This window comes from Doryrhamphus excisus, chromosome 17 (assembly GCF_030265055.1).
Source record: "Doryrhamphus excisus isolate RoL2022-K1 chromosome 17, RoL_Dexc_1.0, whole genome shotgun sequence".
NCBI classification, from domain to species: domain Eukaryota; kingdom Metazoa; phylum Chordata; class Actinopteri; order Syngnathiformes; family Syngnathidae; genus Doryrhamphus; species Doryrhamphus excisus.
This window is the reverse complement of record NC_080482.1, coordinates 16,054,324-16,070,003: the sequence shown is the minus strand read 5'-3', so window position 1 is coordinate 16,070,003 and position 15,680 is coordinate 16,054,324. Positions and strand designations below refer to the sequence as shown.

Here is a 15,680-nt window from a genome sequence, read left to right as displayed (position 1 = left end):
CTGGGAACGCCTTGGTGTCCTCCCGGTGGAGCTGGAGGAGGTGGCCGGGGACCGGGAAGTCTGGGCCCGGATAAGCGGAGGAAAATGGATGGATGGATGGACCGCGGCTTGACCCTGGAACAGATTATTTTATTTCCATGATTTCCTGCAAGAAGCATGGTTGGAAGCAAACAAGCTGAATGGTCCAATCAGTGGTTTTCACTGGTTATGAGTTAGTTGTGTGTCAGTTTAAATACAAGATAGGATAAAAAAAACAAGTTAGCACAATATGCAGATAAATATAAATCTTTGATTAGTTTGACTTTTTTTTTTTTACTTTGTTAGTAATGTAGTAATTCACAGTTTGTTGACAATAGAAGGCAAAAAATAACATTTCCAACATAGTGGACCAGTGTGAGTCGGTCTGGTCTGCAGGGTGAGATTCAGTCAGACTTCCACTTGATGGAGAGCAGCTGACAGAAGATCTGCATCGCCCAGTAGAGCAGCGAGAGGGAGGCAAAGGCCTGCACAGGAGCAACATACAAAGGAGGGCTGAGCATCCGTCACTCACACATCTTCAATGCAAGCCATGGGAGTTGGTGCATTTCAATATTTACATTTACTTTAAATGCCTGCAAAACGATTCCTAATGACAATAAATTCATATTATGGAATGTATTAAAATAGTATTTAATACAAAATGCAATGTATTTTATAACATATTATTTCCCTGCAATTATGTGTTGAAAATATTGGAATTCCGTTACATTACATATACATTTTCAGTCAGTATGTTTGTATTTTTTTATGGAGGACCAAAACTGACAAAATAATAAATAAATAAAAGTGGAAATAAAAACAAAAATGAAAAAAAAAAAAATCAAAAAATTAAATACAAAAAAATTAATATAAATGGAAATAAAAACAAAAATAAGAAAATATATACATAAATAAATAAATGATAGATGATTTTTATAGTGAGGGCTGTCCATCATTTGGATACATTTATTTCGTAACGTGGAATTTTTTTTGTAAAAAAGTTTAAAAAGTAAAAATATATATTTAAAAAAAACTGTTTTCCTCCTTGGTCGTTTGTCTATATGTGCCCTGTGATTGGCTGGCGACCAGTCCAGGGTGTACCCCGCCTCTCGCCCGAAGACAGCTGGGATAGGCTCCAGCACCCCCCGCGACCCTCGTGAGGAAAAGCGGTAGAAAATGAATGAATGAAATGAATGTTTTCCTCCTTTAAAAAATATGGAGGACCAAAACTGCCAAAATAATAAATAAATAAATAAATATATAAAATATAAAAGCAAAAATAAATACAAAAATAAAAAACAAGATTCAAAAATTAAAAATAAATACAAAAATAAATGTAGAAATAAATACAAAAATAAATATATAAATAGAATTACATATCAATAAATAAATAAAAGCACTATGCTCTCATATGTATTTATTTCATGCAGCAGACAATGTCAGCTTGAAATGCAGAAGGAAAAACTATTCAAATGAGGGGGCGGTCCTAAGTGTGTCTTGGGTTGAACTGTTCGCCTATTGGTTGATCGACATGTGAGTGCGAAAATCGACTAGGTATGCCTGCAAACAGCCACAGCAAGAGGAAGTACACAGGGAGAAAAGTATACATTTACCGGGACAATAATGGCGGGGTCCACCAGGAAGTCGGTGTCCGAGCTGGAGATTGCAGCCATATTTACCGCCATTGAGAGTGGTGTGGTGACTTCCTCTTGCTGTGGCCGTTTGCAGGCATACCTAGTCGATTTTCGCACTCACATGTCGATCAACCAATAGGCGAACAGTTCAACCCAAGACACACTTAGGACCGCCCCCTCATTTGAATAGTTTTTCCTTCTGCATTTCAAGCTGACATTGTCTGCTGCATGAAATAAATACATATGAGAGCAGAGTGCTTTTATTTATTTATTGATATGTAATTCTATTTATATATTTATTTTTGTATTTATTTCTACATTTATTTTTGTATTTATTTTTAATTTTTGAATCTCGTTTTTTATTTTTGTATTTATTTTTGCTTTTATATTTTATATATTTATTTATTTATTTATTATTTTGGCAGTTTTGGTCCTCCATATTTTTGAAAGGAGGAAAACAGTTTTTTTTAATATATATTTTTACTTTTTAAACTTTTTGACAAAAAAATGTTTGTAAAAATTTGTATTTATTTCTACATTTATTTTTGTATTTATTTTTAATTTTTGAATCTTGTTTTTTATTTTTGTATTTATTTTTGCTTTTATTTATTTATTCATGTATATATATTTTTTTATTTTTGTTTTTATTTCCATTTATATAATTTCTTTTGTATTAAATTTTTTGATTTTTTTTTCATTTTTGTTTTTATTTCCACTTTTATTTATTTATTATTTTGGCAGTTTTGGTCCTCCATATTTTTTAAAGGAGGAAAACAGTTTTTTTTTAATATATATTTTTACTTTTTAAACTTTTTTACAAAAAAATTCCACGTTACGAAATAAATGTATCCAAATGATGGACAGCCCTCACTATAAAAATCATCAGAGCTCAAATAAACCTCTGGTTGACCGGGTCAGTCTGTAAATGTTCTGACAGAACCTGTAGAACATCTCCACTTCATCCCGGAATTGACACCACAACATGAATGTCCCCCCGGAGGACGCAGACTGCAGACGTACGCGCCGGAGCTTCATTCATCATGGCAAACGCAATCATCCTTTTCAAGCTCGTGCGGCCGAGCCAGATGGATGCCACATGCTCGGAACCACAACAATACCGCCTCCGGGAGCCAGGTCGCAATCAAAATGAACTTAAAGGAAGGTGAAATCGGTTTGACTTGTTTCTGGTTTCTAATTGCTACACTGCCCCCTAATGGCCAGCCAAGGAAATCATGAAGCATCACCATTCATTCATTCATTCATTTTTCTACCGCTTATCCTCACTTTGGTGGCGGGGGTGCTGGAGCCTATCCCAGAGGCGGGGTACACCCTGGACTGGTGGTCAGCCAATCACAGGGCACATATAGACAAACAACCATTCACACTCACATTCATACCTATGGACAATTTGGAGTCGCTAATTAACCCTTAATTAATTTCCTGTTTTGAGTGTAAATACTGCTTGTTAGTAAAAAAAAAATATCATTTTGTTGCCTAAATTATGCATTTTCAAACATTTAAATCCAAATTTAAGGCATTCAGAAGACCCATTGAAAGACATTGTAGTAGTAAGTAGCCATTAGGTGTCAGCCATGTTACATTGAATAGCCACCAGAGGAAGTAAAAAAAAAATGTGTGAGTCATTGAGTAATTTACACAGGGGATGGGGGTGATAACCCCCCCCCCCCCCCCCCCCCCCCCCCAATAATCCGATCCAGTCAATATAACCCCTCGAATATAATCACATCATTCCCATATAAATATCTTGTTGATTTTCTTCATTTGCCAGGAGCATGTTTAATCATCCGGTAATGTAACCCCCCCCCCCCCCCTGCTGAATACTTGGTATTACCCAACCTGCTTTCTCGCCCTAAACTTCTCTATTTGCTGTATGTTTGACATGACCAAAAAGAGGTTTTATTATATTACAGTAAACCTCGGATATATCGGACTCGGATATATCGGAAATTCGCTCACAACGGACAGATAAAAAAGAAGCGATTTTTCTGTAATGCATTTCCAATAAAAATTCATTGCATATATCGGATTTTTTATAACGGATTTCGCCTATTTCGGACAAAATCTCCAGTCCCGTTCCAATGCATTTCCATGAAATTTCCCTCGCATATATCGGATGGCCGCATCGTGAGATGAAAGTGTGTGAAAGACACACTATAAACCTTGCAATCATTCCTACGCTTGGCGTTCCCAGCGCTTTGGTCCCACACTTGAGCAAACTTTGGGGGGTTCGTTCATAGTCAGGAAGCACTTTGGGCGTGTGACAAATCACAGCAGAGTGGGAATTCCCGGAGGCGGGCCATGGGTATAATGAATTAAAACAGACCGTTTTGACGGGAAGCACAAATCCAGTACAGCTGGAATAGGTGCAGATTCTGGAAGAACTACAGTAAACCTCGGATACGTATATCGGACTCGGATATATCGGATTTCGCCTATTTCGGACAAAATCTCCAGTCCCGTTCCAATGCATTTCCATGAAATTTCCCCTCGCATATATCGGATGGCCGCATCGTGGCGCTCCGATTCGCCGAATCGTGACAGGCCGCTATACGACGTCATTTGCAGCGTTTGCAGCGTTGCCTGCGCGTCCAGGTACATTGGAAACATAGTCAAGGAAGTGCCTTTTTATAACGGATAAAATCCCATTTACGCATATACCGGATATAAATCCCATATATGCGTAAAACGGACATTTTCCGGTATACGCATATAACGGATTTCGCTTATATCAGACAAAACCAGTGGGAACAATTGAATCCGATATATCCGAGGTTTACTGTAGTATATTATATTATTATTATATTAGTGGAGTAGTTGGATTGCCAGTGTCCCGTGAGGTGAAGCCAGAGGGATGTCCTGTAGGACCAATGTCGGTTTGGCTAAACAATATATGCTCCAATATATATATATATATAGTAATATATATAATATATATATAGCTATAATAGAGGGATCATCACGTCTCTGTTTTCCACCAACGACGTTTACTGATCAAATAACGCCATAGCCTACACAGAAGCTACATTTCTCCAGGCATTTCTACATTTGATATGTTTCTGCTGCGGTCGGAGTGGTAACCATGGTGATGAGAGACGCTCTTTCACATGACATGACCGTACAAATGCAATTGTTGACAGATATTAATTATATACTGCTTAAAATAATGTCATTTTTCTAAGTGGCCGTGGCTTTTTGCACTCCAAGTGTGAACGTCAATAAACGTCCATGGGGTCAAAGCGGCAGGGGCCTGCGGGGCCTGCGGGGCCTGGGGGCCTGCCCGCCACAGCTGCACCAAGCCGTTAAAATGAAAAAGAAGGCGGTCTTCAGGGCCTGTGATATATGACCTGCCATGGGATGTTCCCAGCGCTCCTTCCACAAGTCCAGCAGCTTTGGACGACTCCGCCGTGCTGGAAAAGGACCGGGAACTTTGCGTTCCGAGCTGCCTTGTGCCTCGTCCTCACATTGCAGAACACTTGGAGACACAAAAGAACCCTGATGTTCTGCATCTGCCGAGCACAATGTCAAGGTGACGATGTGCTCCTCCTTCACCCCACATTTCATCTTTTGCAGGTAGAAAGCAGCTTTTCTACGATTTACTCTTCAAATGACACTAACAAATCAATAAGAAGAAAAATAAAAAGTATAAAATGATTTTTGGTTGGCGTTTCTGGCCTCTGAAAGCTAGCAAACGTGCTTCAATAATAAAAGTCATATACGTACTTACTTATTGTGTCGGGTTACCTTCTGCAGAACGTTTAAGACTCAATGCAATTTGATTTTATTGGACTTTTTACTTCTTTAAGCTAACATTGCTCTTTCATCAATCTCGCTAAATAATAATATTTTATTCGATTTGGGGATTTTCCAGGTCACATTTCAGACAGAACCAAGCACTTTCAATCAACAGGGTGCAGACCACCACAACGTACACCAGGGGTGGGCAAACTACGGCCCGGGGGCCACATCCGGCCCGCCAAGTGTTTGAATACGGCCCGTCCGTTCTTTCCAAAGTATTTCATTTAAACTCAACATACGAACTGGCATCATGGCCTGAGCCAACCTTTTGATGGTTGTATCAATTTTGTTATTTGATGTGGTCTGTTGTTTACAAAGTGCTCCTGAAAAAAGGGACACAAGCATAATGATGATAATAATAATAATAATAATAATAATAAATTTTAAAAGATTTAAATATAAAAGATTTAAATATAAAATATTTAAATAAAAATATTTAAATATAAAATATTTAAATAAAAATATTTAAATATAAAATATTTAAATTAAAATATTTAAATATAAAATATTTAAATATAAAATATTTAAATATAAAATATTTAAATATAAATATAAAATAATAAATAACAATAGCAGATTGCATGACAATTTTACAGATACAATAATACCAGGTGGACTGTTACGTGTAAAATATATAGTCTGCCCCCCCCCCCCTTTTGTTAAATCAATGCGGCCCGCGAGTCAAAAAGTTTGCCCACCCCTGACGTACACCAATAGACAAGTTGTGGGTCACATCAGATGATGTGTAACACATGTGTAACACACGTTACACAAACATATTGACGAGCAAAAGGCACATCAACAAGGAAATGAGTTGGTCATACAGTTAGCTTGAATGCTAACGTTAGCACCAATGAACTTAAGAGCAAAAGATTCCCAAACAAGACACACAGCTCCAACGATGGCACCGAAACCTCACCTCTACGCCATCCAGGCACAGCATGAACCCGGGGAGAACAAGGATGGGCGTCAGAGACCATAAACAGTGGAACAAAACCACGACCCGAGCTAAACATTATCAGTGGATGATAAACAACACAAAGCATGTCAATTGTGGTCAACGACAAACCGGTTCACCACAACCCTCGGTTTGGTTTCAGAACTCATGGTAATAAGTGATTTTAGGATTCAAGTTTAGGGATTAGGTCTCACAGCTGGCCTGGGAACGCCTTGGTGTCCTCCCGGTGGAGCTGGAGGAGGTGGCCGGGGATCGGGAAGTCTGGGCTTCCCTTCTAAGACTGCTGCCCCCGCAACCCGGACCCGGATAAGCGGAGGAAAATGGATGGATGGAGGATTGAAGTAGGATTCTTTATTCCTTCTTTCCAGTGTGGCGGGCTTCCTTATATGAGCGTCCTCCGAACGCTCCGTTTCAGGGAGTTTTTTCTAACGCCGGTTCACTGTGACGTCAAAGTGAGCCTTGTGAGAATGACTTCCTTATATGGGCGTGCTCAGGTATAAGCTGTACAAGCTGTTAGCGGTACAAGCTGAGTGTGACCAATCACAGCGGAACGAGCGTGGGTGGGATAAATTCAAACAGACCATTTGGAAATCCAAGGAAATCTATGCATCCATCCATCCAGCCATCTCTGCATCCATCCATCCATCCAGCCATCCATCTATGCATCCATCTATGCATCCATCCATCCATCTATGCATCCATCCATCCATCTATGCATCCATCCATCCATCCATCCAGCCATCCATCTATGCATCCATCCATCTATCCATCTATGCATCCATCCATCCAGCCATCCATCTATGCATCCATCCATCTATGCATCCATCCATCCATCCATCCATCCAGCCATCCATCTATGCATCCATCCATCCATCCATCTATGCATCCATCCATCCATCTATGCATCCATCCATCCATCCATCCATCCATCCATCCATCCATCCATCCAGCCATCCATCTATGCATCCATCCATCCATCCATCTATGCATCCATCCATCCATCTATGCATCCATCCAGCCATCCATCCATCCAGCCATCTATGCATCCATCCATCCATCCATCTATGCATCCATCCATCCATCCATCCATCCATCCATCTATGCATCCATCCATCCATCCATCTATGAATCCATCCATCCAGCCATCCATCTATGCATCCATCCATCCAGCCATCCATCCATCCAGCCATCCATCCATGCATCCATCCATCCATCCAGCCAACCATCTATGCATCCATCCATCCATCCATCTATGCATCCATCCATCCATCCATCCATCTATGCATCCATCCATCCAGCCATCCATCTATGCATCCATCCATCCAGCCATCTATGCATCCATCCATCCATCAAGCCATCCATCTATGCATCCATCCATCTATCCATCCAGCCATCTCTGCATCCATCCATCCAGCCATCCATCTATGCATCCATCCATCCATCCAGGCATCCACCTATGCATCCATCCATCCAGCCATCTCTGCATCCATCCATCCATCCATCCAGCCATCCATCTATGAATCCATCCATCCAGCCATCCATCTATGCATCCATCCATCCATCCAGCCATCCATCCATGCATCCATCCAGCCATCCATCTATGCATCCATCCATCCATCTATGCATCCATCCATCCATCCATCCATCCATCTATGCATCCATCCATCCATCCATCCATCCAGCCATCCATCTATGCATCCATCCATCCATCCATCCATCCAGCCATCCATCTATGCATCCATCCATCCATCCATCTATGCATCCATCCATCCATCCATCCATCTATGCATCCATCCATCCATCCATCCAGCCATCTATGCATCCATCCATCCATCAAGCCATCCATCTATGCATCCATCCATCTATCCATCCAGCCATCTCTGCATCCATCCATCCATCCATCCATCCATCTATCCATCCATCCATCTATGCATCCATCCATCCATCCATCCATCCATCTATGCATTCATCCATCCATCCATCTATGCATCCATCCATCCATCCATCTATGCATCCATCCATCCATCTATGCATCCATCCAGCCATCCATCCATCCAGCCATCTATGCATCCATCCATCCATCCATCTATGCATCCATCCATCCATCCATCCATCCATCCATCTATGCATCCATCCATCCATCCATCTATGAATCCATCCATCCAGCCATCCATCTATGCATCCATCCATCCAGCCATCCATCCATCCAGCCATCCATCCATGCATCCATCCATCCATCCAGCCAACCATCTATGCATCCATCCATCCATCCATCTATGCATCCATCCATCCATCCATCCATCTATGCATCCATCCATCCAGCCATCCATCTATGCATCCATCCATCCAGCCATCTATGCATCCATCCATCCATCAAGCCATCCATCTATGCATCCATCCATCTATCCATCCAGCCATCTCTGCATCCATCCATCCAGCCATCCATCTATGCATCCATCCATCCATCCAGGCATCCACCTATGCATCCATCCATCCAGCCATCTCTGCATCCATCCATCCATCCATCCAGCCATCCATCTATGAATCCATCCATCCAGCCATCCATCTATGCATCCATCCATCCATCCAGCCATCCATCCATGCATCCATCCAGCCATCCATCTATGCATCCATCCATCCATCTATGCATCCATCCATCCATCCATCCATCCATCTATGCATCCATCCATCCATCCATCCATCCAGCCATCCATCTATGCATCCATCCATCCATCCATCCATCCATCCAGCCATCCATCTATGCATCCATCCATCCATCCATCTATGCATCCATCCATCCATCCATCCATCTATGCATCCATCCATCCATCCATCCAGCCATCTATGCATCCATCCATCCATCAAGCCATCCATCTATGCATCCATCCATCTATCCATCCAGCCATCTCTGCATCCATCCATCCATCCATCCATCCATCTATCCATCCATCCATCTATGCATCCATCCATCCATCCATCCATCCATCTATGCATTCATCCATCCATCCATCTATGCATCCATCCATCCATCCATCTATGCATCCATCCATCCTCGCTAGAGTCGTAGGAATATGTTGGAGCCTATCCCAGCTGACTAAAAAGTTCCCGGCCCCTGCACTATAGTATTGGCTTGTATGGAAATATTATACTAGCTATCAAAAAAATAAACAAATGGTTTATAAACTACCATTTTGAAGCTTATTTTGCACTTAACATCAAGTCAGTATATACACCACACGTGCACATCGATGCACACAGGCTACTACTTCCTGTCTAGTCTTGGGAGAGATACCGGCTCAGGAAGGATCCCAAAGAGTGGCTTTAGTGCTCTGTAGTGCCGCCATGAGAAACATGGCTTACATCCTCCTCCATACACACAAACATTTGGTGGTCTGGCTGCAAGGTCACATGTCAAGGTCGATGACGACTCGTCAGTGGAGACAAGCAAACATGAAAGTTGTCAGCCTGGCATCGCCTCAATGGTACTAAGTGCCCCCTCGGTGATTAGCCGCAGGGCTCTGGGTGGCCGCAGTTTGAAGACCTGAAGCCGAGCAGCGGCGACGTCGACGGAAATGAAAGGCAGCGCTGCAGGCACCATTCCAGCAACCGGGGATGAAAGTAAAATGTAAAAACTAAAAGGAGAAAAAGGCGCCTGCTTGTGCTTCAAACTGAGGGAACAAATTGTGTGTAAGAGTTTAGTGTCGCTCCCCTGAGAAGAATTATCATTGAAAACATTTTTTTTACAACTTCTTAACTTCAAAAACGCCACGCTCGTCAATGAAATCCTTCAGACCTTGACTTTACGACGCTTCCCCAGAGAGAAATTATCATTTAAAACATTTTCTTTTACAAGCTGACGCAAGCCGACTTCAAAAAGAAGGCACTTTAATCCTCGTCAGCGAGCTCGGATTCATGGACAAAGCGGGCTAATGTCTGACCTTTCAATTAGCTAGCGTGCTAGTCCTAACGCTGACTCATATGCAGGACAGTGCATGCCCACATGCTCGCCAAGTCAACATTCACGCCACCATAAAGTTGCTCATTTTTGGTCAAAAAATGTAATATTTATTTTGTTTTTTAAAATACAATACAACTATACATAGATTTGGAATGTTTTAATTTTTGGTCAAAAAATGTAATATTTATTTTGTTTTTTAAAATACAATAAAACTATACATAGATTTGGAATGTTTTAATTTTTGGTCAAAAAATGTCATATTTATTTTGTTTTTTTTAATACAATAAAACTATACATAGATTTGGAATGTTTTAATTTTTGGTCAAAAAATGTAATATTTATTTTGTTTTTTAAAATACAATAAAACTATACATATATTTGGAATGTTTTAATTTTTGGTCAAAAAATGTAATATTTATTTTGTTTTTTAAAATACAATAAAACTATACATAGATTTGGAATGTTTTAATTTTTGGTCAAAAAATGTAATATTTATTTTGTTTTTTAAAATACAATAAAACTATACATAGATTTGGAATGTTTTAATTTTTGGTCAAAAAAATGTAATATTTATTTTGTTTTTTAAAATACAATAAAACTATACATAGATTTGGAATGTTTTAATTTTTGGTCAAAAAATTTAATATTTATTTTGTTTTTTAAAATACAATAAAAATATACATAGATTTGGAATGTTTTAATTTTTGGTCAAAAAATGTAATATTTATTTTGTTTTTTAAAATACAATAAAACTATACATAGATTTGGAATGTTTTAATTTTTGGTCAAAAAATGTCATATTTATTTTGTTTTTTTTAATACAATAAAACTATACATAGATTTGGAATGTTTTAATTTTTGGTCAAAAAATGTAATATTTATTTTGTTTTTTAAAATACAATAAAACTATACATATATTTGGAATGTTTTAATTTTTGGTCAAAAAATGTAATATTTATTTTGTTTTTTAAAATACAATAAAACTATACATAGATTTGGAATGTTTTAATTTTTGGTCAAAAAATGTAATATTTATTTTGTTTTTTAAAATACAATAAAACTATACATAGATTTGGAATGTTTTAATTTTTGGTCAAAAAAATGTAATATTTATTTTGTTTTTTAAAATACAATAAAACTATACATAGATTTGGAATGTTTTAATTTTTGGTCAAAAAATTTAATATTTATTTTGTTTTTTAAAATACAATAAAAATATACATAGATTTGGAATGTTTTAATTTTTGGTCAAAAAATGTAATATTTATTTTGTTTTTTAAAATACAATAAAACTATACATAGATTTGGAATGTTTTAATTTTTGGTCAAAAAATGTAATATTTATTTTGTTTTTTAAAATACAGTAAAACTATACATAGATTTGGAATGTTTTAATTTTTGGTCAAAAAATGTAATATTTATTTTGTTTTTTAAAATACAATAAAACTATACATAGATTTGGAATGTTTTAATTTTTGGTCAAAAAATGTCATATTTATTTTGTTTTTTAAAATACAATAAAACTATACATAGATTTGGAATGTTTTAATATTTGGTCAAAAAATGTAATATTTATTTTGTTTTTTAAAATACAATAAAACTATACATAAATGTGGAATGTTTTAATTTTTGGTCAAAAAATGTAATATTTATTTTGTTTTTTAAAATACAATAAAACTATACATAGATTTGGAATGTTTTAATTTTTGGTCAAAAAATGTAATATTTATTTTGTTTTTTAAAATACAATAAAACTATACATAGATTTGGAATGTTTTAATTTTTGGTCAAAAAATGTAATATTTATTTTGTTTTTTAAAATACAATACAACTATACATAGATTTGGAATGTTTTAATTTTTGGTCAAAAAATGTAATATTTATTTTGTTTTTTAAAATACAATACAACTATACATAGATTTGGAATGTTTTAATTTTTGGTCAAAAAAATGTAATATTTATTTTGTTTTTTAAAATACAATAAAACTATACATAAATGTGGAATGTTTTAATTTTTGGTCAAAAAATGTAATATTTATTTTGTTTTTTAAAATACAATAAAACTATACATAGATTTGGAATGTTTTCATTTTTGGTCAAAAAATGTAATATTTATTTTGTTTTTTAAAATACAATAAAACTATACATAGATTTGGAATGTTTTAATTTTTGGTCAAAAAATGTAATATTTATTTTGTTTTTTAAAATACAATACAACTATACATAGATTTGGAATGTTTTAATTTTTGGTAAAAAAATGTAATATTTATTTTGTTTTTTAAAATACAATAAAACTATACATAGATTTGGAATGTTTTAATTTTTGGTCAAAAAATTTAATATTTATTTTGTTTTTTAAAATACAATAAAACTATACATAGATTTGGAATGTTTTAATTTTTGGTCAAAAAATGTCATATTTATTTTGTTTTTTAAAATACAATAAAACTATACATAGATTGGGAATGTTTTAATTTTTGGTCAAAAAATGTAATATTTATTTTGTTTTTTAAAATACAATACAACTATACATAGATTTGGAATGTTTTCATTTTTGGTCAAAAAATGTAATATTTATTTTGTTTTTTAAAATACAATAAAACTATACATAGATTTGGAATGTTTTAATTTTTGGTCAAAAAATTTAATATTTATTTTGTTTTTTAAAATACAATAAAACTATACATAGATTTGGAATGTTTTCATTTTTGGTCAAAAAATGTAATATTTATTTTGTTTTTTAAAATACAATAAAACTATACATAAATGTGGAATGTTTTAATTTTTGGTCAAAAAATGTAATATTTATTTTGTTTTTTAAAATACAATAAAACTATACATAGATTTGGAATGTTTTAATTTTTGGTCAAAAAATGTAATATTTATTTTGTTTTTTAAAATACAATAAAACTATACATAGATTTGGAATGTTTTCATTTTTGGTCAAAAAATGTAATATTTATTTTGTTTTTTAAAATACAATAAAACTATACATAGATTTGGAATGTTTTCATTTTTGGTCAAAAAATGTAATATTTATTTTGTTTTTTAAAATACAATAAAACTATACATAAATGTGGAATGTTTTAATTTTTGGTCAAAAAATGTAATATTTATTTTGTTTTTTAAAATACAATAAAACTATACATAGATTTGGAATGTTTTAATTTTTGGTCAAAAAATGTAATATTTATTTTGTTTTTTAAAATACAATAAAACTATACATAGATTTGGAATGTTTTCATTTTTGGTCAAAAAATGTAATATTTATTTTGTTTTTTAAAATACAATAAAACTATACATAGATTTGGAATGTTTTCATTTTTGGTCAAAAAATGTAATATTTATTTTGTTTTTTAAAATACAATAAAACTATACATAGATTTGGAATGTTTTCATTTTTGGTCAAATGTTTTTTGATTTATTATATTTATTTTATAGTTCATTTATATTATATTTATTATTAATTTTTTATATCTATATATATTTTCAACAAAAATTGGATTAGAAATCCAAAATATTCTCTGCAAAAAAAAAGTACATAAAAATAACTATTTTGAAGGATTTGCAAAATATAATGGATTTTTCAAATTTTTAAATTTGTGGCCACATATTTAAAGAGAATTTGTTTGCAAATGTTTTTTTTTTAAATTTCAAATCCAATATTTTTGTTTGTAAATCCTTTTTTTCTTTGCCAAACTTTTGGATTTCAAATGCATTTTTTGTAACGACATCGTTCATCATTCATTTTTACCACTTATCCTCATGAGGGTCGCAGGGGTGCTGGAGCCTATCCCAGCTGTCTGAGAGGCGGGGTACACCCTGGACTGGTGGCCAGCCAATCCCAGGGCACATATAGACAAACAACCATTCACACTCACATTCATACCTATGGACAATTTGGAGTGGCTAATTAACCTAGCATGTTTTTGGAATGTGGGAGGAAACCGGAGTACCCGGAGAAAACATGCAAACTCCAAGAGAGGCCAAGAGATGGCCGAGGGTGGAATCAAACTCAGGTCTCCAAGCTGTGAGGCCTACGCGCTAACCGCTCGTCCACCACGCAGCCCCCGAAGTAAGTCATAATTTATAAAAACAGTAGCACCTCAGTTTTTGCTGTTAATTTGTTCCATAAGTTTTGAGGAAATGTACAGAATCAAAGGCAAATTTTCCCAAAGGAAGTAAAGTAAACAGTGTAAAATAATTACAAATGAGGAATGAATTGATTATTATTGATGATGCAGACTTCCTGTACATCCTGGCGTGATTCAACTAAATTGTTTTCTCATTTTCTTAATCAAATTGATGGCACTAGCAACTTTCTTTGGCTCCATGGCCGATTAAATCATGCAAAGACGGTGAGTCGGGACCGCATAAGGTGCTTTCTTTGTGCACTACAAATAATGACAAAGGTCTCTTTTATTGCAAATGTTGACCTGAAAATCAGGGGAGAACTTCAAGCTAGCAGAGTATGGATTTGTGCCATTCGCTGGTGGTCTCACATTTTAGCCCATAACTAGAAAATTCCCGCGGAAATTTTGATGGGCTTGCCACCTGTGCTGTGAACCTCGGGCCCGGTGTGCAAACGGCTACCATGCTAGCACCTAGCAAGAACACCTCAAGTACCGAAAAGGTTGATGCAGTCCCATCGTGTCCCCACATCATGCCATGTGTCTATTTGCCTTTAGACATTAGTAAATTAGCTTAAATGCTAACATTCTAACGGCTACCAAGCTACCACCTAGCAAGAGGGCCTCAAGTTTAGAAAGTGCCAAGGTTGTCCTATAACTTCCCTACATCATGCCATGTGTGTATTTGCCTTTAGACATGAGTAAATTAGCTTAAATGCTAGCAATTAGCATTTAGCCACAGAGAGAGTTGAGAAGTTTATCTAAAAAATGAGCCGTAAATCACATTTCTACGTGGCCGTATGGCTGAGCTACAAGGCTGTGAAAAGTCTGTAAATTCTCGTTTTCTCTGAAATGTGGCTGTTCTAAAAATAGAACAGGTGTACCTAATCTAGTGGCCGATTTTTGAACGTTTTGGTTTATAGCGTCGCCATAGTTACACAAAACGTTCCCAAAAATAAATACCGCTGTAGTCCTGAGTGTCACGATTCCGGCGGTGTAACATGTGTGGGGGTCCTTCTTGCGGTTTTGGTCGCATTACGCGCGCAAAAATGGGAAGATTAAGATATAATAATAGCTAAACATCACAAGGAATAACAATATGGGCTTGCTCAGTAATGCAAGCCCCATTGACTATGGGGCTTGCATTACTGAGCAAGCCCATAATG

At 36.0% G+C, this 15,680-nt stretch overlaps 1 protein-coding gene across 1 annotated transcript in view; it reads right to left on the bottom strand.

Moving 5' to 3' along the window:
• The window catches only part of agmo (alkylglycerol monooxygenase), an 85,273-nt gene continuing 69,593 nt past the window's right edge, over positions 1–15,680 (bottom strand). Inside the window, exon 13 of the mRNA XM_058054026.1 lies at positions 1–503. Coding sequence (XP_057910009.1) covers positions 423–503 — 81 coding nt within the window. The 3' untranslated portion in view covers positions 1–422. The remainder of the gene's footprint in view (positions 504–15,680) is intronic.